Consider the following 25,460-nt stretch of genomic DNA (forward strand, 5'->3'; position numbering starts at 1 on the left):
ATGACTTCCTTTCCTTGTGGCACATGAAGCGAACCACGAACAACAGGCCTTAAGCAGGTTCTGCCAATTCTTGATGTAATACAGAAGTAAAAGTTGACTTACCTTCATAGTGCTATACCGCCAGGTCTTCAAATGGTCTCCTGTGCTCGGGTCGAGCCTCATGATGCGGTTATTGGCGATGCTGATGACTTCGTCTTTCCTGTGCCCCATGAAACGGACCACGAACAGGGTTTGGCCGTAGTCGGGCAGGTTCTGCCAGGTCTTGATGTACTGGAGTTTAGCTTCGAGCAGCGGGAGGTCTTTCACGTTCGCGTGGCTCTCCAGAACGCGTTGGGTGAACTGGAAAAAGATTGTGTTGTTAAGAAGAAAGTCGTCGGTTCAACAAACAGATTTTTTTATTATTGAGATTACAATAATAGTAAGTATTAATTATTCTTCTCTAGATGATAAAATCATGCTCTGAATTAGTTTAACAGAATTATGAGGAGGTATGGGACCTCCTATATCCCATACAAAAGGTAACATACATAGACTTGTATTGACCGGGATATAGACCGTGATTACTTTTTGTATTATTTGTGAGCACTTTTGTGTTATTTGTCACAAATAATACAAAAGGTAATCACGGTCTATATCCCGGTCAATATAAGTCTAGTGAAACTAACCGTGAATCGTTCAAAACTCTAATGGTAACATACATTTCTGAATATCATACATTTCTCCAAATGTAGAACATTGTGTGGGGCCACAGCAGATGGTTGTGATTTCTGCAGGCGCAGCAGCGCGCGCACGTTGGCGGCCTCGGCGGCGTAGTTACTCTACCAAAGTGTACATACCTTCCCTTTGAGTAGATACTCAAGGGGAAAAATTTCCGGCTGGAGTCGTTTCAAGTGCGGCACATTGTGTTGTGCCACGGCGGCAAGCTGTGGTTTCTGCAGGCGCAGCAGAGCGCGTACGTTGGCCGCGTCAGTAGCGAAGCCGACATAATTCTCTGCAGAGCGACATTATTCTCCGGCTGCAGTCGTTCCAAACGTGGCACATTATGTTGGCCCACTGTGGCATGCCGGGGTTTTTGCAATCGTCGGCCGCTTCTATGGCAAAGCTAGCTTTAGTTATCAAAGTTTTGTAACAACATACCTTCCCTTTGAGTCGTTTCAAGACCCTAGGAGCGACATAATTCTCCGGCTGGAGTTGTTCCAAGTGCGGCACGTTGTGCTGCGCCGCGGCGGCGGGCCGCGGTGTCTGCAGGCGGAGGAGAGCGCGCACGTTGGCGGCCTCGGCGGCGAAGCCCGCGTCGGCCAGCGAGCGCCCGCGCGCCCCCAGCCGGCACGCCGCCACCCACTCCGCGTACTGCTCCTCCTGTTATTATGCAAAATAAAACATTATTCATTATTCACCTGTACGTCACTACCGCTCAATAGTATTTTATACAATCGTGATATAATAGAGAGCTTTTCAGTCGAGTACCGTGTTTAAGCAACGAAGCTTGCTGAGTTGCTTAAGTTAAGGTACGAGATTGAAAAGCTTGATTATATCACTATTGTATAAAATACTATTGAGCGGTAGTGACGTACAGGTGAATAATGAATAATGTTATCTTATCGATGTACTTGGAAAACGCATGTGGATAAGGTATGCTCAAAAATTAATAGATTTGTATATGTTTTATGGCGATTGACACGCATAACTGATATGAAAACCGCTATAATGGCATATCATGCTTATGTTGTATCCAATTTAAGGTACGGTATATTGATGTGGGGAAATTCGTCATATGTAAATCATGCCCTTATAGCACAAAAACAATGCATTAGAGCAATATGCAACATGCGTCAAAGAACATCTTGTGTAAGTTCTTTTATTAAATTGAAATTGTTAACTGTACACTCGATTTATATATACGAAGTTTGTGTATTTGTTAAATTGCACCCCGATATATTCGTCAAAAAAAGAGATATAACACATTTTAACACTAGATATCCTGACAGACTAGTACTCCCTAATATGCATACAGTCATGAAAAATAAAAGTTGTTATGCAATGTGCGTTAAAATATTTAATAGACTGCCTGATGAGCTTAAACAGCTACCACTCAATAAATTTAAAAACAAACTGTACTCTTTCCTTGTCGACAAATGTTACTACAGTCTGAAGGAATTTTTAGTTAATTAACTGTCACTTCATAATTTGTTAGTAACAGTCCACGTTAATAACTAATGGCTTTATAACTAGGTTAATAATGCATGTTTTGATTAAAATAATGATGTCAATTAAACTTAAATTTAGTATAAGTTTTCAATTTGCATGGCTTTTTAAAGTCTAAATGTGTATGGCTCTATAAATAATAATGTAACACCATTGTATACCACATTTAATGGCAAATAAATATATTTCTATTTCTATTTCTATACAATATTTTTTCTACGAGACAAAAAAATAATACTTTCAACTAGTAGAATCATATAAGTAAACAAACCAAAATATACAGCTAAGATACGCGAGCTGCCGCAGCCCGCGATACCTTCATACTCGTACGCGCCCCGGCCGCCGGGCCCGGCGCCCCCGGCGGGTTGGTCAACGACACCTCCTCGTAACTCATGAGGCCCTGGTACCTGCTCCGCGCTAAATTCAGTTTTAAGACAGTTTTTTTTTCTCGATTTTGGCCACCGTAGCCTATGGAGACTAACAAGCAACGCTAAGCGGTTTTCGTAGGGTATGGATGTTGCTATATGAAGGGTGTCACATGCGCGTTTCTGACTTAACAAGCAATTATTTCTACTACAACATAAAATAAAATGTTTTTGTTGGCCAACCAATCACAAAGCAGATGCGACGCAGCAGCGTGTTTAAGTAGGCTAATTTGCATTGAATCGAGTCTCCTTAAACAAGAAACATTTTATCGAAATGTATGAAGTTCTATTTTCAAAATTTTTATAATTGACTAAACCGTATCGATAAAATTCTTATGCTTGAGTCGGAAGTGCCATAGACTATCCTAACGTTGAAAAGAGTAAGGTTGTAGTGTTGCATGTTAAGTTGTAATACACAGATTATACTCGACGAGTAGAAAAAAGTATTTAGGCACCCGCAATTTTCACCATAGAATTGTATACAAAAATTATTTTCAATATCATACTGTTCGGTCGCAGGCAAATGACTGTCTTACATGTTGGATTGAATTTTTATTCAAGTAAATATATTGAGCCTCAAATTGTTGCCAAAGACATCCTTTAAAATTTCGAGTTTACTTTATGCAATGATTTAAAAAACCCTTATGTACTGGTTCATACAACTGGCTACGTTGATCACCTGAGAGCGCACAGGCAATGCTAGAACGCAGTCGCTATAACAGACATTGAACTATTATTACTTCGTATAGAACCGTCACAGACAACATGTATATTGCTCCATGCGTCGATGCTGGGCGGCAGCAACTCGTTTTGACAGATTTTTGCGGCGGCTGTATTCTGGACATTTTTTTCTGTAGTGATGCACTTGACTTCTTTTTAGGATATGTAAATTAAATGTTATTTGTGCCCAGAATCATGAGCTAATTCCATGCTCCTAGGAAAGAAACAATGTCCCAAAATTTTCATACATTTTACGTACTTTCCATTTCGTTACCGCCGTACTCGGCCGTGCAAAGTGTTTGAAAAATGGTAACGGAATGGAAAAATAAACTTGGAACACTTTATTCCTCCTAGTAGGAACGAAGGACCTCTTGATTCTGAGTAGGAAAAACATTAAATTTACCTATTTTGGAAAAAAAGTCCAATGCATCACTACAGAGAAAAATGCCCTTCTACCAACAACGTGAAAATAAAAAAATACTAAGCAACGACTTACGTTTTCGCACCGGAGCCAGATCTCATTCATGGCGTCTTCCGATGGCACCTCCAGTTTGATGCTGTAGCGATTGGATGCCGGGTGCGCATCTGGAGTCACCTGCAAATCAAATATTAAAACATTTACAGACAGCAAATAAAATAAAAAATACTTAAACTAAGACGCATCCTTTACAAATATATTGCTGTCTCACATACGACCTTGACAAATCTCCTATACTTGTCAGTGGTGGTAGCTACTATACTTGCCGCAAAACTAAGTGGCGACTGAGATCATAATGCTATCTCCGTTTACCCTTAAGACCAACCAAGAGTGAAAGAGATGGCATTATGACCTGACTCGCTATTTAGTTTTGATTTGTGCCTTTACGTTTGTTTTTTAGTTAACAGTCTTTAAAATACGTTATATGTATTTATGTTATCTTCTGAGTTTAACTACGTTTTGATTTATTCATTTTGATGCTTCCTATTCTTTTCTTCGAAAAATAAATAGTTTGACACAGAACTTTTTTTAAATAAAAAATCAGTTTACAAAAAAAAAACCGGCAAAGATACGATTTTCGTGACAAGTCAGCTGGTCTTATGTTTTGCCTTTAGTTCAATTTTATTTGACTTCTACAATTTCATAAACGAACATTCCCGAACGGCTAATATTTTGTCTACTGTGAAGTAAAACCGCAGATGCTGCTACCTGCAAAAAAAGGGTCAGTCATTGGCGTATAATCCTAATTGGCACCTGAGCGCGGGCTAGTCCAACGCTCAAAAAACCAGTGTAAGTGCGCTCTCCGATAACGAGTCAAAGTTACTCATCTCAATGATACATTTTAGACTGGTCCTTAAAGCGTTCGACTCGCTGGTACTCAGTAACCGTAGACGCGTAGAGGGACCACAAGAAATCGCTAATAATTTTATGTTTGTTCATTTTGAACCTTATAGCAATCTCCATTAAGGTGTTAATTGTATAACCGGTTAAAACGGCTCAACCATTTTTAGGGTTCCGTACCCAAAGGGTAAATACGGGACCCTATTACTAAGACTCCGCTGTCCGTCTGTCTGTCTGTCACCAGGCTGTATCTCATGAACCGTGATAGCTAGACAGTTGAAATTTTCACAGATGATATATTTCTGTTGCGGCTATAACAACAAATACTAAAAAGTACGGAACCCTCGGTGCGCGAGTCCGACTCGCACTTGGCCGGTTTTTTTTATGCAGGTAAGTAGCACGTGCGGTTTCATTTACAATAGACAAAGTGTTACCCTTAGGGGCCAGCTTGAAAGCTAACGACTATATGGTACTGTATGAACGGGCTTGAGCTTGCGTCCTTGTCCAGCGTTCCAGCCCGCGGCGGTACTACGGTAGTGCAGTACTGGTACTGACCTCGGCCCCCCTGAGCTCGCCGCAGTAGGAGGGCGCGTCCCCGCGCGCGGCCGCGTCGCGCGACGCGTGCACGCGCAGCACGCCGTCGCGGCACGACACCCAGCCGCGCTTGTACGCCTTCAGGGTGAACCGACGAGGCCTAACATTTACAATCAACAATAATGGGTTATGTTTCATCAAAAATAATGCATATCAAACCAAATAGGTGTCTATGTCGTAGCCAAATCATAGATTTTGATCATTACAAGAAATTAACATTTTACAGTAGTCAAATCAGTTTCTTTTTTCGAACTGTTAAAACGATTTTGCTACTATGAAATTTATATGAAACACTAGCATGTGACGTCACAATCGAATTACCTACTCTTTATACGGGTTTTAAAATACAAATTTGTCTAAAAATAGCTGATGTCTACGTTTCTCTATTAATCTTCTAGTGCTTTATTTTATTTCATGCATGGTGTAAAATAATTTATTTTAAATACAATCAAATACCCTATTATGGTTAGGTTGGGTTTGACTTTTTCATTGGGTGAACATAAAATGATCAATTCTAAGATCTGGCCCCGACATCTGTACAAATTATTTATACAAACTTTACAGAAAAAACAGATGTGCCCTTTTACAAATGACATGAATGTTTCATTTCATTTCATTTCATTTATTCGTTGCAACCAGATGTTATTACAGATGTTCTTAAAATAAAGTGAATACAATCATGGACCCTACTATGTTGATGTTTTTGAGAATGAATTTTCTCGACATCTGTAAACTTCATAACACAACTTACTAGCAAATAAGTACTTGGTAACTTCCCTTTTACTCCCAATTATACATATAAAACATAATTATAAAGTTTAAACCCAGTTTACGATAGTTTAAATGCATAGTCAATTAAATATATGAAAAAAGGATGTTTGTTGCCTGAAAGGACTCGGTGATCAGGTTCCTCTAGGATGCAACCAGCCAAGCGTCAAAATAAGGATGAAAATGTATGAAGACATTTTCTTTTCCAATTAATAAAGTATGGTAAGATAAACATCGCATACGCAAATATATTTGATATATAGGTAAATATACAATTAATATATTACATACAAATTGTGAAAATGAAAAAATACAATAATTTACAAATAGTTTTTTATAATAGTAAATATCAAATTAAATTCACAACAAATTACATAACAGAGGAACATTAAATAGAATATACAACATTAATATAATTAATAATTATCTCGTTAGTATGGAATATCATACAAAAATAAATAAAATAATTAGTTTGCAAACTAAGTTGTTACATTTTCTAAGCAAAAAACAATCTATCGATTGACTTTCGCGTACTTATGTTTATTTTTAGTGCTGATAAGTTACATTTTTTAAGCCGTTTTATGTACAAAAGCAAATATTCATGTAAAAAAAACTACATAAAAAAGATTTCTTTAAGAAATCTTTCATGAAGCCTGACTTGAAAGTATAATTCAGTCAGTCGGGATAAAAAAATACCCTTTTTCCCTTTTTACACTTACATTATTATTGTGTTAGTTTTTGAACACATAACGGCTTTAGTAAGACAACATACGGGTTGGTAAATTAAAAATGTCTTACGCAACAACACAGAATTCGTTGTGACACTTGCTTTGGTCGCACGACGACGGCAGATGAAAGAAGAAATCATGATATTAAATGTATGCATATGGCTATTAAGAATACATAGTAATACAATAGTTTACACATAATATCTTAAAATTAATATTCAGAAAAAAATGGGAAGTCATAAGAGAAAAAATAAACAGTGGAGTGGATATTAAATTATTCTGAAAGAAAAGTATGAAAAGATGAGAAAGCACTTTTAGAATAAATGATAGGGAACGTGCATGAAGTGTAGACGGTGGCACAGAAGCCCTATTTATAGGCGCGGAGCATAATGTCAAGTTTCCATTTTTAGATTTAAGCCACTAGGTGTCCATATGTAAGTTCACTAAGTCCTCTAACCTCATTTACTTTAGCTGTCCAGTAAGTTCAGGGACCTGCATGATGTCCGGTCTGACCGAAGGGCCGCGTCCAAACTGAGTTTCTAGTCCGTTGAGTGTTTATATCATCACACTAAGACATATGTCCATTAAGTCTGTAATACGTTCCCTAAGACCACTGACTGTACTTGAGACGTCCAGCTAACTCGGGGACTTGCATGATGTCTGGTCTGACCGGAAGACCGCCTTCCAGTTGAGTTTTTAGCTCGTTGAGAACATCTATGTCATCTGCCGCTGCGTTGGACGTGTCATTTATGTCCATATGTGTGCCTTACGTTACTCACCTCATGTATTTAAGATGTCCACAGCGAGTTCAGGGATCTGCATGATGTCAGATCTGACCCGCAGGCCGTCCTCTAGTTGTGTTTCTAGCTCGCTGAACGAGTCTATGTCATGTGCCGCTGCGTTGGATGTGTGTAATTTATGTTTACAAGTTCTTTAAGTTACTCACCTCATGTACTTGAGATGTCCAGCGAGTTCAGGAACCTGCATAATGTCAGGTCTGACGGGCGGGCCGCCTTCTAACTGAGTTTCTAGCTCGTTGAGCGCGGCGTCGATGTCGTCGGGCGCGGCGTTGGAGGCGTGTCCGTCGGCGGCGTCCACGCTGCCGCCGGCGAGCGTCTGCAGCTCGATTTGAAGCTGGGGAAGAAGGGTAATAATAAGTTTCAACAGGCAATTAATACTCATCGAGACAATTGAGAAATATATATATAAACTATTCCTAAATAGATTTTACATATTTTTAAGATATTGTTTACCTGTAATGCGGCGAATAGCAGCATCTCCTCCTCGGTACAGTGCACCTCCTGGTTCAGTATCTGCCAGCGTGCCTGCTGGTACAGCTGGTTGAGGCGCGACGCGTCCTGTGCACGCGCAGTCAAGTCGAAGAACGAGTAGAACTTGAACCGGAGCTGCAGGGTGTCCCATTCTCGTATGCACTGCTCCATGATGGAGAGAGAGGAGTCTAGCCAACTGGAATAGAAAATGTATAATCAATGTTTGCACTCATGCTCAAGTATTTAAAAAAGGTGTTGGCAAAAGGGAAGTGTGAAGTCGAAAACTCGACTTATTTATAACTAGCTTCTACCCGCGACTTCGCCTGTGTGGGATGATGATTGATAAAAACTATCATATGTCTTCCCTCGGGCCTCAAACTATCTCCATACCAAATTTCATGTAAATCAAATCAGACAGACAGAGTTACTTCTGCATTTGTAATATTATTAGGGATTTATTAACTTATTTCTTAGTACAGCAAATATAATAGGTATGATTTTGACATTAGAATGGTTTGCCCTAAGGAAAACCACAAGGATACAGACTCATTATCTGTAATGCAACGAAAAACATACCTATGACGTGCTTCAACATTTATTAAAATAAATATGTGTATAAATATAATAAATATATAAAGCGATTTGCAACTTGTGACACCACTAAAGTTTTCATCCTAGCTCGTTTCACGAGTGACGATGATTGATTGATTGTTTGTTTGTGGTTTTGTGACGAGTCAGCCAATGACAAACCAGCGAGGGCATCTATACCGTTCAGTAAGACGCGCTTTGTTGAACTATAGAAGAAAAGTTCTTACCCAACGTTCATCCTAGCCCGTTCCACGAGTGTCTTAGGCGTCAGCAGCGACTCTCTTGACTGACTATCGGGCTCTAAAGGCGAGTCAGCCAATGACAGGTCAGCCAGGGCGTCAATGGCGTCGAGCGAGGCGGCGCGCGGCGGCGTCCCGCAGTAGCCACCGTCGCTGGATCCGTCGCTCTGTGTGCTGTAGATGTGGGTGCCGTAGCGCCTGAGGGTGCCGTTCTGAAAGTTTGAAAGGTATGGTGTTAGCAGCAGAACGTTTAAAAATGAACTGGGCGATTTTTCTTGGATTAGAAATTGGGCATAGCTTCATCAAGTGGGTAAAAATGTAAAAATGACCGAAACGGACAATAATCTTAGGAGTGAAATATATAGTGAAAACTAAATGGATCAAGTAAATATAGATTGATGCAGAGATTTAAACAACCGACATAACTCGGACCCTAAAGCGGCCAACTAAGTACTCATGAAACTAATAGCTGTACACTCAACTTTGTTACAAGATTAATACTGAAGAAACGTCGCGTCAAAGGCACCCTAGACAGACTAGCATGTATGAGGAATATTATAAATAAATAAAGGAAGTGAAAGAGATCCAGATCCAGGATCATATCAAGTGGAAATCCGTGCTCCCTACTTCTATCCCTCCGTTCATAGTTATGTAAGTAAGACTTGTCATCTTCCTCGCGTTGGCCCGGCATTTTGCCACGGCTCATGGGAGCCTGGACCCCAGGCTCCCATGAGTAAATTGGCGATGTAAGTAAGACTTGTATGAAAAAGATGTCCTTACCGATGCTACAGGTGTAGCCGACTGTGACCTCGGCGGTGGAGGCGTGGCCGGACACCCGTTAGACCTGTCCAAGCTGTTAGACGATCCTCTGGTAGCGGCGATGAACGTGTTCGTATCCGGAGGTGCCGACGGCCGGAGTCGCTTCGCCTCTTTCAGGTTCTGGTAGTTCTGTTTGAGGTGGGACTGCTCCAGTGGATAACAGAGGGATAGTTCTTCTGGGTGCCGGATACCTGGAAAGATTTGAGGATGATTATTTTTGTGTCATAGGTGGCAATTAGCTTGTGTTCGCCGTGCAACAAGATGACCTGACTAAATCCGAATTCTAAATCCGCACAACCCTGAACACCAATTTGCACGTAGTTGCAAGACCAGAATAAGTGCCGGGATCCCTATCTGCTTAACCTTTCAAACAGAGCTATCAAGCTTCAATTGGACGTTAAGTTGCTTAAGGTATAATGGGCATTTTCACTTATGTGTACTATTTACTTTTTTTCGAAAATCCATCAACTTTTGGGTTATTTCTACTCAGAATCACGAGGACTATCGATTTTAATAGGAAAAAAATGTCCCAAAAAACATGTCAGTTTTGTAACGCATTTTCCTATACATATTTTGTTGTTTGGACCGTTAAAAAACTGGTACCCAAAATTTGTATGAAAAACTGGGGACACTTTTTTTCTTTGTCTCATTCAATAGTACTCGTGATTCTTAGTCTAAATAACCCAAAAGTTGATGTTTAAAAAAAAAAGTAAATGGTACCATTTTTACTGAAAACCCCCATATGAGATGGAGCTAAAGGATGGAGGAGAGGAGGACTTGCGTCTTAATCAGCACTCGTTATTGTTATTGAAAAGTTTACAGTAATTCCAAATGAGTTATGAATGTTATGATAAAGGGTTGATGAAGCAACAGATGCTACAGAAGCTCCTAAATTTCTCCAAGACTTGCGAAGTGAAACCACCGCACAAGTCTGGCAGCTGGATTCTCAGTATATGTAGATTCAACGGCGTTCTCATCGGTACTCACCAAGACTCTTGCAAAGTTGTACCACCGCGCTGAACGTGTCAATAGAGAAGTCTATCTTGCAGTCGAGGTATCTCAAGTCCGGCAGTTGGATCCTCAACGGTTTGTGCATAGGTGTGAAGTGTAGGCATGCGTCGGCGTGGACACCGCATTGGTCGAGGGTCTGACGGGGTTTGGAGAGCCATTTGTTGCGGGTTGGCCACCAGAGGGCGTGGTCGGACCAGTCTTTCTTGAACTCTGGAAAGAAGAAAAGAAAACGTTAAATATTATACTTCTGGAAAGGTTCGGAATGCTCTTGTCCGTCGTGTTTTCATTTACATCTTAGAGGAATTTATGGCTACATCAAGAAACAGAAATAAGATAACGTCGGCGGACATATTTTAAGCTGCCTACATCTTAAACATTAGTCCTGGGATCGTAACATTCGTAACCCAGCGACAACAATTTTGTCCTGAGTGTTCTTTTTATCCAGAGCTAAAGCATACTCGTATCAACATCTGGTACAAACTAAGATTATTTGTTCAGGGATTAAATTGAGTGTCCCAAAATAATTATTTATTTATTTATTTATTTCAATATTTGTATGAATCGCACCATGTTTACTTTCGATGATCAAGGTCTCGTTATATTTTATTACCGTTCAAAGCAGTTACAAGTGGTTACATAGTATATCAATTTACACATGTAAATGAAATCATATCCTGCTGAGTCAGTGCGTTAGCAAGCACATTATCGTTATTCCTAATCTAAAAACTTATATTTATACTAGTTTTATCCTGCGAACTTGAAATACGTTATGCTAATCGCACTTCTATTGAAAGCAAATCATCCACATTTCTCCTGAAAATATCCTGAATGTTAATTCTGAGTAAATTCGATTAATAGTTTTTGGGTACATAAATAGCAACGTTTATCATTAAAATATCCTTACAAATTTTCCCGCTTATCATTAGTGGAATATTATAAAACACGTGACAATCGACGTAATATCCGACCCAACAAATCGTTAAAACAATAAAAAAAAGAAAATCACAATAAGAAAAGCACGAAACTTCCATCCTTCTTCGCTAAGTCATCTCGCGATCAGTCACCCCATGACGTCATACTATACGATGAAGCTAGTATATACTGATCCGTTATGAAGATAGAACCAGGTTTATTGCCAGAGGTCGAGTGACGCTGGTTGTCTCGGATACGCTCTTATGCTTAAAAGGTAATTTTTTGCTAAGTAATTATTGACGGTTAAGACTTTTTGGTATGGATGGGATAGTCGTGAGCTTCCGTTGGTTCATGACTCACGCGCCTTGAGGGTATACTGTTTGTAGTGACATAAGGGCTTAAGAGAAAGTGAGATTGCGATCCGTCTACACAAAATTTTCTATTTCGAATCTTGATTATTGTCTGTTTTCATGTCTAAAATTTAAACTATTTCAATTATTTTTACATTATCAATAGGTATTGAAAGACTTACTATGCCGCTGTGTTAAAAATGTTGTTTGAACAAAACTATGCAAAAGAAACTTTCGAAAGAACATTTAAGATTTATGTATACTGAATACTTCAATCTGTCGGGTAATTGCAAAATTGGACTAAAGTTATGGAATTATGGCTGATTTTCGAAAGTATGCGACATTCAGACCCAAAAATATTTTGAATGATTTATAAATTCAGTATACGCTGTATATTATATATACTAATTCGAAATAATGCAAATTACTGGGGCAACTAAAATTTTTAAGCATATTGTAAGTTTAATTCTGAAATTTCAAGGAAGAAGCAGTGGCAATACTAAATAGACGTTTTGTAACTTTTGTATGGACCGACCGCCATCATACATAGGACTTTCTGGATTTAACAGACCAATCGAACGGTAACATTTAATTACTTATACCATCGTAGTATAACATGACTCATCGGAATAAATCTGACTGCAACTAGTTTAGTTTTTATCTGCGATCGAAAGGTTTTTTAACAAAATGACTAATGATCAGCGAGTATAATGTAATCGGAAACCTCTTTTTTTATTATGGTACCATCGAGCTGATCTGATGATGGAGACAGGTGGCCATAGGAACTCTGTGATAAAACAACGAAGCCTAATTGTGTTTGGGTTTTCTAGAATTGTCAGTTGCCTGTGGAAAGAAAAGTACTGTCAGCAATAGCTTGTACCAAAAATGAAAGTTCAGCCAAAAATTCATAAGTTTTGAAGTAGATTAGAAGTTAAGAAGTTGGAATTGAACCAGTCTTCTGCATTCGCAGAAGACGCCATAACCACTATTAGCCCACCGGATAATCCTGGTCACTAGTGTGAGTTCTTAAATAATATAATCAAAAATATTTATGACGTCCCAGAGAGGGAAATGGTGACCACGTTTGTATGGAAGTGCAGTCGTCCATTATCGTCATAAATATTTTTGATTGTGATTTTTAAGAAGTCAGACTAGTGACCCGGATGATCTGGTGGGCTAATAGTGGTTATGCAGAAAACTGGTTTAATCCTAACCCCGAGCATAGGAGGCCTTGGCCATTTTTTCTTTCGTATTACCTTTTCGAAATACATACAAATACATACGAGGGTTCAGAGTATTAGGGTCGGCAACACCTCTGGAGTTTCAGGCGTCCATATGGTTTTACGGAGACTGCTTATCATCAGGCGGGCCGTATATGCTTGTTTGCCACCGTAGTATAAAATACATAGTAAAAGAGTAAGTACCTACATGTTGTTTTGACAAGTACACTTACAATGTTTTAAAATCTTGTTAGTACCATTCCCAGAAATCCCAAGTAGCCTTAAAATCATGTCAACGCACTCTAAACGTGTGACACAGCCATAAAATATGTAAAAGTTTAATGGCTGCTGACATAGCCGTCATTCAACAAACAAATGGACATAAAATTGATGACGTTTAAGTGACTAGCGTAGTGCAACTCAGGCGCGTTCATATTAATCTTATAGAGATGGATGGGAAATTGGTCGCTGAGGCAGATAAGTTAAAAGCAATGAAACTGGTAAAATTTGCCTCATTTGCATGGAATATTATATAGGTGGTGAACCGTTGAATAATGAGAGGTAATGGGAATTGGTTAAGTGTTTTATAAACGCACTAAGTATAACGCAAAAAGTTGCAATTTTATTGATCATGTATATCTCCTGCTGAGCCTCGGTCGTATTTACGCAGATGATTTCAATTTTCAATGTCATCATCAGGTCATTACTGCACTTCTGAAAACATCTTCGCCCCGTGACGTCATCGATTCCAGTTTCCTCAAGCGAGATGACTCACGAACAATACGGAGCTTCAGTAATAATTCAGAGTACTTGTTACAAAATAATTTCACATATATATACGATTTTGAACTTTACTGCAGTGAGTTAAATTTCAAAACGCATGAACACGAATGTGCCGATATTTAGGCAATACATTTAAATCTGAAAATGGATTAGTACTAAGAGACAAGCTGGTATTATAATATACCTACTTACAGCCTATATTATAGGCTTCTCATCTTTTAAATTAAGATTTAGCTTTAGAAATGAAACTGAAATAATAAGCCAATAGCGAAGTACAAAAGTTACTTATACCTAATACATAAGCCAACCCGTTAGCAATAGAAAGGACATATGAGAAAGTAAGTAAATGAAATACATACTTAAATTTAAACTCAACACTTGTTAATCAATGTATTGTAGGTATCGTTATTAGGCCGTAGCCATCACTACATCCTCTATACCCAATGTCATTGTAAAAAGTATAATTTCATGGTAAAAATACTAAAAATACTTAGATCTTTATGGGAGTGTTCCACAACCCCATTTAAGTAATGATCAATATCTATCTCAGAGTTAGATCTATTGGACATAAACAGATTTATGTGAACCCATAACACTAACTTCGTCTAGAATCCTTTTCCACAAAACCAAACCAACATTTTACGCAGAAGCTCAAATCTACCTGCATAATGTATTCGTCATTACCTCAAACGACACCGTAGCGGTAACAATGTCCGCATTCCTTATTCTAAACGACACCCTTTACGCACAAAAAACTAGTCACTTACGTCGTTTTACTTTTGAAATGGAGATCGGCGTCCGCGCACACTGACCATGTTTGTCTCGATACGCGATAGACGCGTTTGGTCCGGCTGGCGCGGATTAAATAATGCAATAGACAGATACGCCAGTACTGTTGATTTTGACGTACAGTCGGACTGTGGAACGATGCCATACTTGTGGTTGGACATGGGAATTTTCTTTTTTCTATGTATATACTCGTATATATTTTATATCTATTTATATCTATCTTCTTTTTATGGTGTTGACGAAGAATCGTCAAACTTGGGAGGGATAGTCCTGAACAGATTCCCAAGATCCTTACAAAATTTCATCATTTTTTGGTAAGACAATAAAAGAATACAGAGAACAGAACAGAAAGTTCTCATGTGCAACTACAAATTTGGCGTTGTCCGACAGGTACTATAATTACTAATGCAAAATGGAAGTGGGTAATAAGACTAATAAGATTTTTAAACGAAATTCCTACATTTTTATTCTCATTATTTTTAGCCGTCGCTTTTCTTCTAATAATTTGAATGTATATCATTAACATGTATAAAAGTACGATTACGATAACGAACATTACGATTTAATTTATAATGCAGATGTTGAAAACGAACTGGTGTACAAGACGAACAAAAACGTTATAACTGTTATAATTAGTGCCCCTCCACTCGACTCTCTCGTTTGCCTATTGAAATCATCCAAGTCATCTCTTTTCCTGTACACCCTTATCCTGCACCACCCGTGGTGTCCCGTGGGTCCCAATCTTCCAATACCCGATAGATGCGTTTGAATCCTACTATGCGATTCAGATCGAATCGAAGCGCCAATAGTAAAAGGAACTTCCTCCATCTAGGTATGTACCTCACAAGTCTCAATATATCTCTCGTGACGTATCTCCTACACTACAGTATTATTGAATCTGCTTCACTAGCTAAACAGAAAAACGTCTACAACTACATATGAGATAAGTAACATAGTATGTTCTGCAGTAGTCCCGTGTTCAGAGATTTTGCCACACGGATCACGTATGGCGGTTTCTTGTTCTTGACTTGAAAACTCCTTTGTTGGAAGCTTAGTTTTATCATGTAAATGAGAAAACGGGATGTGTTTACATTTAGAAGCGTGTTCCTAATAGTATTAGATAAGAGCTAGTACTAGCACACCAAGAGTACGTTTACTTCTGGGTAGTTAAAGGTATCATTTAAATCATACATGTATAACAAAAATTGTTTTGAACATGATCAGTTACACCGTTTCTGAGTTATGGTTTAAAAATTAACCTCCACACTAGGATTTGACCCCATGGAGTCCCAGCAGGGGTCTAAATTTTCTAGCAGAAACACGACCTTGAGATTTTAAATAAGGATTTTAATTTGATTCAACCCAAGCGGTTTAGCAACTTATTTTCACTTACATATTGAAATCACTCTCGTTTCGTAATAAGGCGCCGAAAGGTGTGATAATGTTTCAACATAATTGGACTCATTTTATCTAAGCTAACAAGCTGTGTAAGCAAGCAGTGTTGTAATATCCCTATTCTGATCTCGATGTCAGCTAACCAATGTTAGTTAAGTTTGAGTACTGACGCGATCTCGCGATGGACGAGACAGATCTCCACGGAAGACCAGCGTCAAGATAACCGAAAGGTGACTTAAAACACGATTACTTAACACACAGTTCGATATCTACGAGATCCTTATGACTTTGAAGTATTTCCAAACGTCAACATCAAAGCTGTCATAAGTACAAAATTAGCTCCGGACGATTGAGTAACTAATATAATAAATTATAATAATTAGAAGTAGTAATGGGCCCCATTCGGACAGGTGGTAATACTATAACTGTCTAAAATAACATTAAGTCACGGCTCAGATAGCGACGGGATGCAACCGGGTGTAGACAACTGATTAAGTTGTTTTTAATGCTGGGTGGAGATGTGTAAGAGCCAACGCAGCGTGCGGAACGTAGAGACGCGATTAGGCTGTATTTGCTTGTAATTCTTGTCGTGTTTTTAATTCGAGTATTGTTATTGCAGAAACATTGTAAGTATTGTAACAGATAAAAAGTCAAGAAGGTTGTAAAATATTTACACCATCAATGCTAGAAACAATTGAATCAGCATTTTTAAATTTCCTTTTTCTATAAATTGGTGTGGGTGGAAATAACAGAGTAATTTTATTAAAACGTTAAGAGGCCGTAGTCGATTTTGGAGCAAAAATGTAAAATTGATAGATTTAGTCGTTGAAATTATACACGTTTTGTTACGTTATATCTAAATAACAAGTATTGATTTCTATTAGCACGTCTTCTCATCTTGCCTTTTAATAATGAGGTCGCGAGCGTGCGTCACCGGTAATGCATGAAGAGAAGGGGCAGTTTTTAAAAATTCATCAAAAAATCATGGTGGTAAATTATACAAATTGATGTATAAGTATAGTTTCAGCAAATGTTGTAGATTGTTTAAGTATCAAAATTACGTTAAAATTTAGTCGATTTTCAGAGAAATTGTCACTTGTTTTGAAGTAATTTCTGGAGAAAATTGATTTCGTCTAACTTTCATTTACACTACTTCAAAGTCATAATAATAAAAATGTAGTCTGATAAACGTCACGTACAGGATATGTGTAATACAAAATTACCATGTTTAGCAGTCCAAACTTTACGAAATTTACAAATAAGAGCGACAAAATCAGTGCTTTACGCGCGTTTACCTAAACGTCCATCAGAAAAGCAAACATTACTAATTTAGTGAGTCTGTTTTCAAAAAACTGATCTGATAAAAGGTAAGATAAGAAGACGTGCTAATAGAAACCAGTACTTATTGTTTCAATTAGGTAACAAAAGGTGTAAAATTTCACGGACTAAATCTATCAATTTTACATTTTTGCGACTAAAATCGACACCGGCCTCTTAAAACAACCCATCGTGAACAGTAAATTTATTTGACTTTATAAACGAAATAAAATGTATTAAAACAATTCATATATTTGAAACTTAAAAGAATACTGCTGAAGGAAGAATGCGGTATTCACAAACAGATATACTATGGACCACATGCTGTGGAGAAATCCCGTAAGTAGAAATAAAAACTAAGTTAAAATAGTAAACTATGAGTTGACATTGACACAATGCTGAAAGATACGAGGATGTAGGTTGGTATAGTCGTAAATGTATTAGACTTACACGTGCAACCTTTCCTGTCCGAGCGATACGCTCGCCAGTCTATACTCAGCTTAACTGCAACGAATAAGAAATCGACCGATTATCGTGTCGTACTCGTACCAGGGTTACAAGTAGCAATTGTAGATAAAACTGTTTATTGTATAGCTCAAATATTTATAGAACTGATAAATCCAAGTCATGAAATTTGTTTCAATATTAAACGTCTTCGATATAGCATCGTATCTGTTATAATTCAATGAATATATTAACTGGCTGTGTTCTGATTAATTATAAATGTAGGCCATCTGGTGAATTTATTGCTCGACCTGGCTCGCAAATTGATCTGTGGTTGCGCTCATCAAAACCGTTTCAAATGGGATGGAGTGATGCAAATTAAACGAAGATTTAAATTAATCTGATAATGTAACATCAAAGGATTTCATTTAAGCTGAAAAAAGATAACTAAAGCTGGAAATATGCGTCAAGATCTGTCATCTGATATAAAATGTAAGACTAACAAAAGTAATGCGAAACACAAGAAGCCACCCCACGCTAAATTCGGCATTCATTCATTCGGCTATCAAATCATCGTTAGACAATAGTTTTCTGCGAGAGAGACGTTACGAAATAAAAACCAAATTTATCCTATCTCAGTTAAGATGTTTAAAGAATACGAGGAGCTCAAACGAACCGTGATCATAATAAATGACATTGCACACATCGTTGAGCGCGTCAATCAAAATCGTATACTCATCAACGGAACTGGAGCATCATTACGTATATTGACCCCAAGCAAGGGAATTGGTTAAATTGTTTTTAGTGCTGCGGGACACGCAATGACCCAGTTCGAACCGAACCTAGTGCAACAGGAAACGTTGAAGCTACAATGTCCCCTAAGATCGTAAATGATGTAATTTGGTCGTTAAGTTTTACCGATAACGGTCACAAACTGACGATAAATCGGATCAATGTCAATAAACGCATACAGATTAAACGTTATTTACAACCTGTAAGAAACTTATACCGTTTCTTACTAGAGCTGTCAGAATTCAGTGAGATTTAAACCTTTTAAGTACTTAATTAAAACTTAGAAAAGAAGATACCCAAATCCTAATTTGCGTATACAAATTCTGACAAACGAACGTATTAAACGCTTGGATTACGAGGTTAAAGACCAATCTTTCAGAATAAACAAATTGATATTTTGAAATAATAGTAGTGCACATCACGTAGTCGCAGTTTGCCTACGGCCCCGCGAGTAGCAGAGTTTACATAAACAGTATGCATGGTAAATATAAAACAGGCAAGGTAATTAAACTAACCGTTATCTTTAGTAATAGTAAATAAATTTCCAAGAGGCGACTCGTAAAACAAACAGGGGCAAATAAGCAGACACGTTGAACTATCGCAATGTTTAGTTTAACAAGTTCTAGTTCTCCGCAATAATTTACTATCGTATCATACTGTATAACATTAAATCAATATAAGGTATTGAAATGTGGAAAAGCATCTATTCATCAGATAATAACCGCCATATCTATTAATGTAGGTCAATCAGTAGGAACAGTAGTGGACGAAAGGGCGTACCCTGCGGCACAACTTTGATCTCGTGTATTCACAAGCCGAGATCCGCTTTCAGATTACGATAGCAACCATATTCATCTCACGCCTAATGATACGCTTGTTTGAAGTAATAGTCAGAAACTGAACCTTAAGATTTGTACATAAAGTTCATACTTCACGCAGTCGAAAGCTTTCTTCGGGTCCAAATCTGAAGTTGCTTCCGTTGTTTGTTTACTACAGACCGCTACTGTTGGTTAATGTATGAAGCGTGCGCCTCTGTTTGATGCATATTAATAGCAAGCCTGCTCTCCTGGGTAAACATGTGTTACATGTGTCGTGGTCGCAGGTGGTGTATTTTAAACTGCTGTTTTGACAATTATTACATCATAAATCAGGGACAGCGGGACTTGTGGTTTAATCGGAGGGTCATTCAATAAATTTCGGGTTAAACGACTTCTTGGAAACGTCTGATCATAATGGGTTTAATGGTGTCCGAGTCGTAAACTACGTGTTGCCATCACGTTCCATGGTAGGAAGATTTCAATGATAATAAATCACGAATGGCTTTAAATTATGCACTTAAGTGCCTCAGCAACCGTCAATTCAGATACAGTTACACTCGTTAGTTAAAAGCATGAAATTTATCGTCAGTACGAAGCTTCGCTAAAAGTGCTGTCATACTGATCCATTAATGATTTGATATCATTAATAATCTGAAAGATTACGCACGCCAATCAAAACTCGATAAGCATTATTCTAATCTGTTCATGTCATGGATGATGATTTTATCACAGCTGACGTGACATCTAAATTAATGACATAAGAACTAAGATAACTAATAGAGAATAAATAGACTTGATTGAAACTTAAATAAAATATAATACAACACAAACCATAAGCACAACTTATTAATTTAGTGTGTTTAAGGTTTAAAGGTAAGACTATGTATAGTTTTTTTACTCGATTGCCGATGCCGTACTTAAGTAGGTTACGATTTTAACATTTTCTAATGACGCTTTTGTCATATTGCAAGTATTTGACGTTACAAAGTATCCTTATCTGTTTAACATTTAATACACTGCTATTATCAAAATTTGACACTCTCGGTGATATATATTACCAAGTGTTAAAACAGTAACAAAATATAGGTAGTAGGTTAGAGAATATATAAAACAGAAATAGTCTTGTTTATTAATTATTACATCTTAACCGTATTTTCAGTGTTCATTATATCGATTGATATCAGAAACTGGCAAATTTATACACGATTATATAATAGGCCAGCCGTTGCAGATTATTTAAGGCGCTAGTCGCTATTTTTGGCCGTAAACTCTTACTTTCTAGAGTATATATCTTCTTAACGGTTCGACAAAACATTATGAAAAATAATAAAATAAAATATATATATGAATCTACATTTCATGTACAACATTCCTAACGTTTGACTTTTTCCCTGTGACTTAGATTCTCCATAAAAGGAACATTACGCCAGGCCGTTTTGCGACTAACTTTGCTTATATCTCCTAAACGGTTTATTCGATTAAAGTTATTTTTAAACTAAAATAAACGTTATAACAGGCACTACAAATGCAACGTTTCATAATGTTAAAAAATCATTTTTTTAAAAGCAATCGAATAATATTCAACATTTCGTGCGTATGTAGCTCGAAAACGGCCCGGCAGTCGTGTGCTAGCTTTGGGACGGGGAGGTTGTGTCTCTCGTCGCTCCGTGCCTTCCTTGTAATCTGTATGCTTGTGATGAGCCCAAGTGTAATGAAATTGGAGTTATTGTGGCCAAAGACTAAATAACTGCAGAAAGTTGATTTGGTTCTGACGCGCTTAACACGGTGTTTTGCAGCCTATTATTACGAAAATAATGACAATATTTCAACTTATGTTTGAGAAAGCTTCATTTGAAATATAAAAATAAAAGTTTTCTAACATGCGCGGACATATTGCCATTTTTACGTTTTTAATAAAGTTCGATTCCTAACAAAATAATAATTAATTGATTAATATAGGCTATCAATTTACGTTGTGAGTAGATATTTATTTTTAAGTTTAATTTTTTTTAATTGTGTTGGGTGATTGGGTAATCTCCCATTGATTGGTGGTGCTTGATGATAAAAACGAACAGTGACAAGTAAGAGTCAATATTCTTCTATAAGCTAATCATAAATGAATGTAGGCATAATCCAAATAAAAACTATTTATAAATAATGACCCTTACAATTGATTAAGCCGTTTAGTAAAAAGACCAAAACGGCCTGTCGTATTTTTTTGGCGAAACTATAAATTAAGGCGAAAGGAAAAAATCTAACGTTACGTAAACGTAATTATTTGTAAGAAACCAGATAAAACACAAATTAACTAATTGAGGCTTGTAAAGTATAATGCATAAGGGAATATATTTTTATTATAATTTACGACCTCCACTAAACGCATTATCTACTCATACTCAAACGACAAAATATCTACAAAAGATACACAAATACGAGTATAGCGCCAACCGCGCGCCTCTGGGCTGTAGCTTATTCTTTGAACCTCATTGTGGTGCAGCGGACGAAATTCACGTACGATCGCAGTGAGCGGGGTGCGGGTACAGAGACGCTGAGACGCTCAAGAACACATCAGCGACTATCGTCTTAACAGTGATGAGTATCAAGTAGTGACACAAGCGTAGCAGCGTAGGCGCAGGCGACGCCCACCGCTTCCGTCGCCCGCGCAACACCTGATCGAAGTGAGCCGATGTTAGGCAATCGCTGGCTGAGCAAATTACATATACCGCAAATGATAAAGGTAGTTAGAAATAAAAGGGTTCAGAAGAATGATTCTGCAGAAGTTTGTGCAGTAAAATCGAGTAGGGTGACTGCTAGTTATTGGCCACTACATAGTAATTGGCCTTTCCTAACAAATCAGAAAGAAACAATATAACATTTAAAGTACAGCTAACAAACTAGTACTAGTTCAGTACGACTAGCGAAACCTGTGTCGAAACGTCGGTAAATAAAGTAAAGGTAACAAAATAAATTCGCGATAGACCCGATTATAAATGTGACAGAAAGAAACAAGCCAAAAGAAGTCTTATTGTTAAGAGTGGCCAATTACTATGTAGTAGCCAATAACTATAGCAGTCACCCTAGTACATGAAAGTTCTGACTGACTTATAATCAATGCACAGCCAAAACTTCTAAATGTAGATGCTCGTTTTTTTTTATAGGAGGTTACTTGTAACGTAAACATCCACTGAGAAGGGATTTGCAACATTCAACCTCTAAGGGGGGTTAGAAAATTCCTCGCGGATGAAGTCGCAGGCAACAGCTAGTATAAAAAAATCTATACGAAAAATCGTAAAGGACATCAACTATAGAAAAATTGAATGCAGCTATAGGACATTTATAAAATTGTCTACAGAGTTACATCTGGTCAAGACGCAATAGCTGCAAAAGCGAAATGATGCCACCGATGATATAATTAGAACGAAAAATAGGTTGTAAATTACAATTAGTTCAATTTAGGAATGAGTCAGTAGCGCTAAATGTGAAAGCGATAAAGTCGATAGTAAAAATAGACGGAAGAGCTAAATCGAAATTCTTGAATGCATTGCCTGTTGGTGTCAGATTTCAAAGAGTTTGTACATTTGGTTGACTTCACAACAACAAGCACTACACTTCATCATAGTACCTTCTCGAGACTGTGGTGTGACTTAAAACCGGTGGTAGTTTTTGACATTCATAAGTGCATTGTGATTTGTGATGTACCTAAATTGAGCAATACATTTTTGTTTTATTCTGTATCATCATAATGTTGATATCGAGAAACTGTCCGAGATTGAGATATCCTCCATCTGTACGCAAAAAACTAAATGCAGACTGTTCAGTGTGCAACCAATCATAACTCCCGCTCTTGTTTATTAAGTGTCATTACTTTATAAAACTATGAATTGATTTCCTATTGACACATCTATCAGACACAATTAATTGTACACACGATTCTAAAATAATATAACATCATACAGTACAAACTGTACATAGGACTTTACTGCAGTGGCAAATGCTTAGCTTCCTGCCTTTATAATGGCAAGCGTAATCAATCTGGTTCGAAGAAAGGTTTGATTGATTGACGAAACAACCGACGTGGGTGTACACAAAACTAGAGTTAACATTTAATGCGTTCCATTTTACTATTCTTGTTCTAATGCGTTGTTTCGTCACCGTCTGTAACGGTTCTCGTAAATGCGACTATTTGGACGGTCCAATCCAATTCAATTTTTGATGAGCATCATTTACCTAAAACATACTTATTGGTACATACTTGGTATATATATATATATATATATATATATTATATATTATATATTTTGACATTATTGACCTTTAAAATAGCGAAGGCTAAACGTGACTACAGATAAAAAAGGACATATTTCATTTCACACTCTGTCTCTCTATTCTGGCAATGATAACAGTAATAATTCAAAGACATAAATGCCAAAGTACTAAACGGATTTCATAATTCAATGTTCAATATCCTTTCAACTTAAATGTGTACTAGCAATCTGCAATCAAACAATTCAGGCTCAACATTGCCAATAGTATTTATACAAAGGCTAGCAAGATCTAATTTATGACGTCTAGTATTAAGCTATTGTGCATTCATAAGTGGTATTGCTATTATAATTAGGTGTTACTTAACTCTGCAGCCGAGGCACATGCGACGTACGTCAATCATCCTCATTATTCATTATATTGAAATCACGTGGCGGTTATAGCTGCAACATTATATTTAATATTACTCATTGTTTTTAGATAAGCCCTTAGTCATCAGCTTCCACTATGATCCATTGCGTCAATGATCATTAAAATAGCCAATATATTCCTTATAAGGCAATAAGCTGCGATTTCCGTCATGAAGGCTAACTTGTCTATTTATACGGTAGCTTACCGTGCTTCGTTAGGGACATTAAGGAAATAAATAAACCTATCGTCAAATGATGCAATTGGAATTACGCTGTCGGCAGCTGCCTCAAATAGTTTGAGATCAAAGAATTCGGGACACGTTGACAAGCGTTCATAAATGAATTCGAATTGGAACTAGTCGGACGGTAAATTCAAATCGGCTAATACAATTAGGTGGGGCAGTGTTCCATCTGGAGCCGATGTTACTGGAGAATTCGGAAATAAACGTGGGTTTCGCGGTATTTAGCGCGTAGGCGACAATAATATTGGTAGAAATATGCACAGTCTGACAGTTTCGATCGCACAAGTAGTCCGCCATAACGAAACGAGATAAATATGATATTGGTAAAGCAGTAAATGACAAATCGGAGAGCGACAGCAATAAAATGCAACACAATCGAACGGTAATCATGGTACAAATAAATTTAACTTATCTCAGAACGCATCGAAATAACGATCAAAGGAAATACGAGTTTAAAGTGATGCCATTTGGGTTGAAAAACGTTCCGGTACCCTTTGATATGATCGCACATCGCACTACTTATTCGAGACGGTGTATAAATATGGAGTTTTATGGCTGTGACTTCAAGACCGATTGTCCACTGAATGCCGTTTGCGAAGGTTGTGTGACGACGTAGCGGTGCAGATACAACTTTATACAGCGACTGGGATCGGTTTAATCGGTGCTAGCGGCCTATTTCGACTACGGGTTATGCGATCCGGTTCGGCCCACGATCATTCCAATTACGATCATGCCAAATTGATCAATAAATTGAACGACAAAGTGGAATGGTTTGCAGCTTTAACAGAATTCGATAACGTAGATTAACGCTTTATCGAAGTTTGTATTTAAAATACAGTTGCATTATCAATAAGTGATTATGAAATTATACAATAAGAATGATTTTACTAAAACAAAAGAACACGTGGAGAATGTTGAAAGGCTAGGAATTATTTTAGTCACTCGTTACGCTAACAAGTCATCTGAAATAACAGGAAGCTTGTCATTATGGTAGCTTTGCATACCTTTGAACTGCCGAAACGACCCTCAGACTACGTAA

At 37.6% G+C, this 25,460-nt stretch overlaps 1 protein-coding gene across 2 annotated transcripts in view; it reads right to left on the reverse strand.

The window, feature by feature from the left end:
* LOC134748345 (unc-112-related protein-like) overlaps positions 1 to 25,460 on the reverse strand; it is a 63,237-nt gene that overhangs the window by 3,043 nt on the left and 34,734 nt on the right. Inside the window, exons 2-10 of one of the 2 annotated variants that reach the window (XM_063683118.1) lie at positions 10,663 to 10,894; positions 9,637 to 9,866; positions 8,845 to 9,068; positions 8,012 to 8,225; positions 7,705 to 7,892; positions 5,224 to 5,362; positions 3,847 to 3,945; positions 1,138 to 1,359; positions 103 to 339 (exon numbers count right to left, since the gene is read on the reverse strand). In XM_063683118.1, coding sequence (XP_063539188.1) covers positions 103 to 339; positions 1,138 to 1,359; positions 3,847 to 3,945; positions 5,224 to 5,362; positions 7,705 to 7,892; positions 8,012 to 8,225; positions 8,845 to 9,068; positions 9,637 to 9,866; positions 10,663 to 10,894 — 1,785 coding nt within the window. Of the gene's footprint in view, positions 1 to 102; positions 340 to 765; positions 837 to 1,137; positions 1,360 to 3,846; positions 3,946 to 5,223; positions 5,363 to 7,704; positions 7,893 to 8,011; positions 8,226 to 8,844; positions 9,069 to 9,636; positions 9,867 to 10,662; positions 10,895 to 25,460 lie in introns of those variants that run through there. The other variant, XM_063683119.1, reaches the window with a different exon arrangement.

This window comes from Cydia strobilella, chromosome 16, assembly GCF_947568885.1.
Source record: "Cydia strobilella chromosome 16, ilCydStro3.1, whole genome shotgun sequence".
NCBI lineage: Eukaryota > Metazoa > Arthropoda > Insecta > Lepidoptera > Tortricidae > Cydia > Cydia strobilella.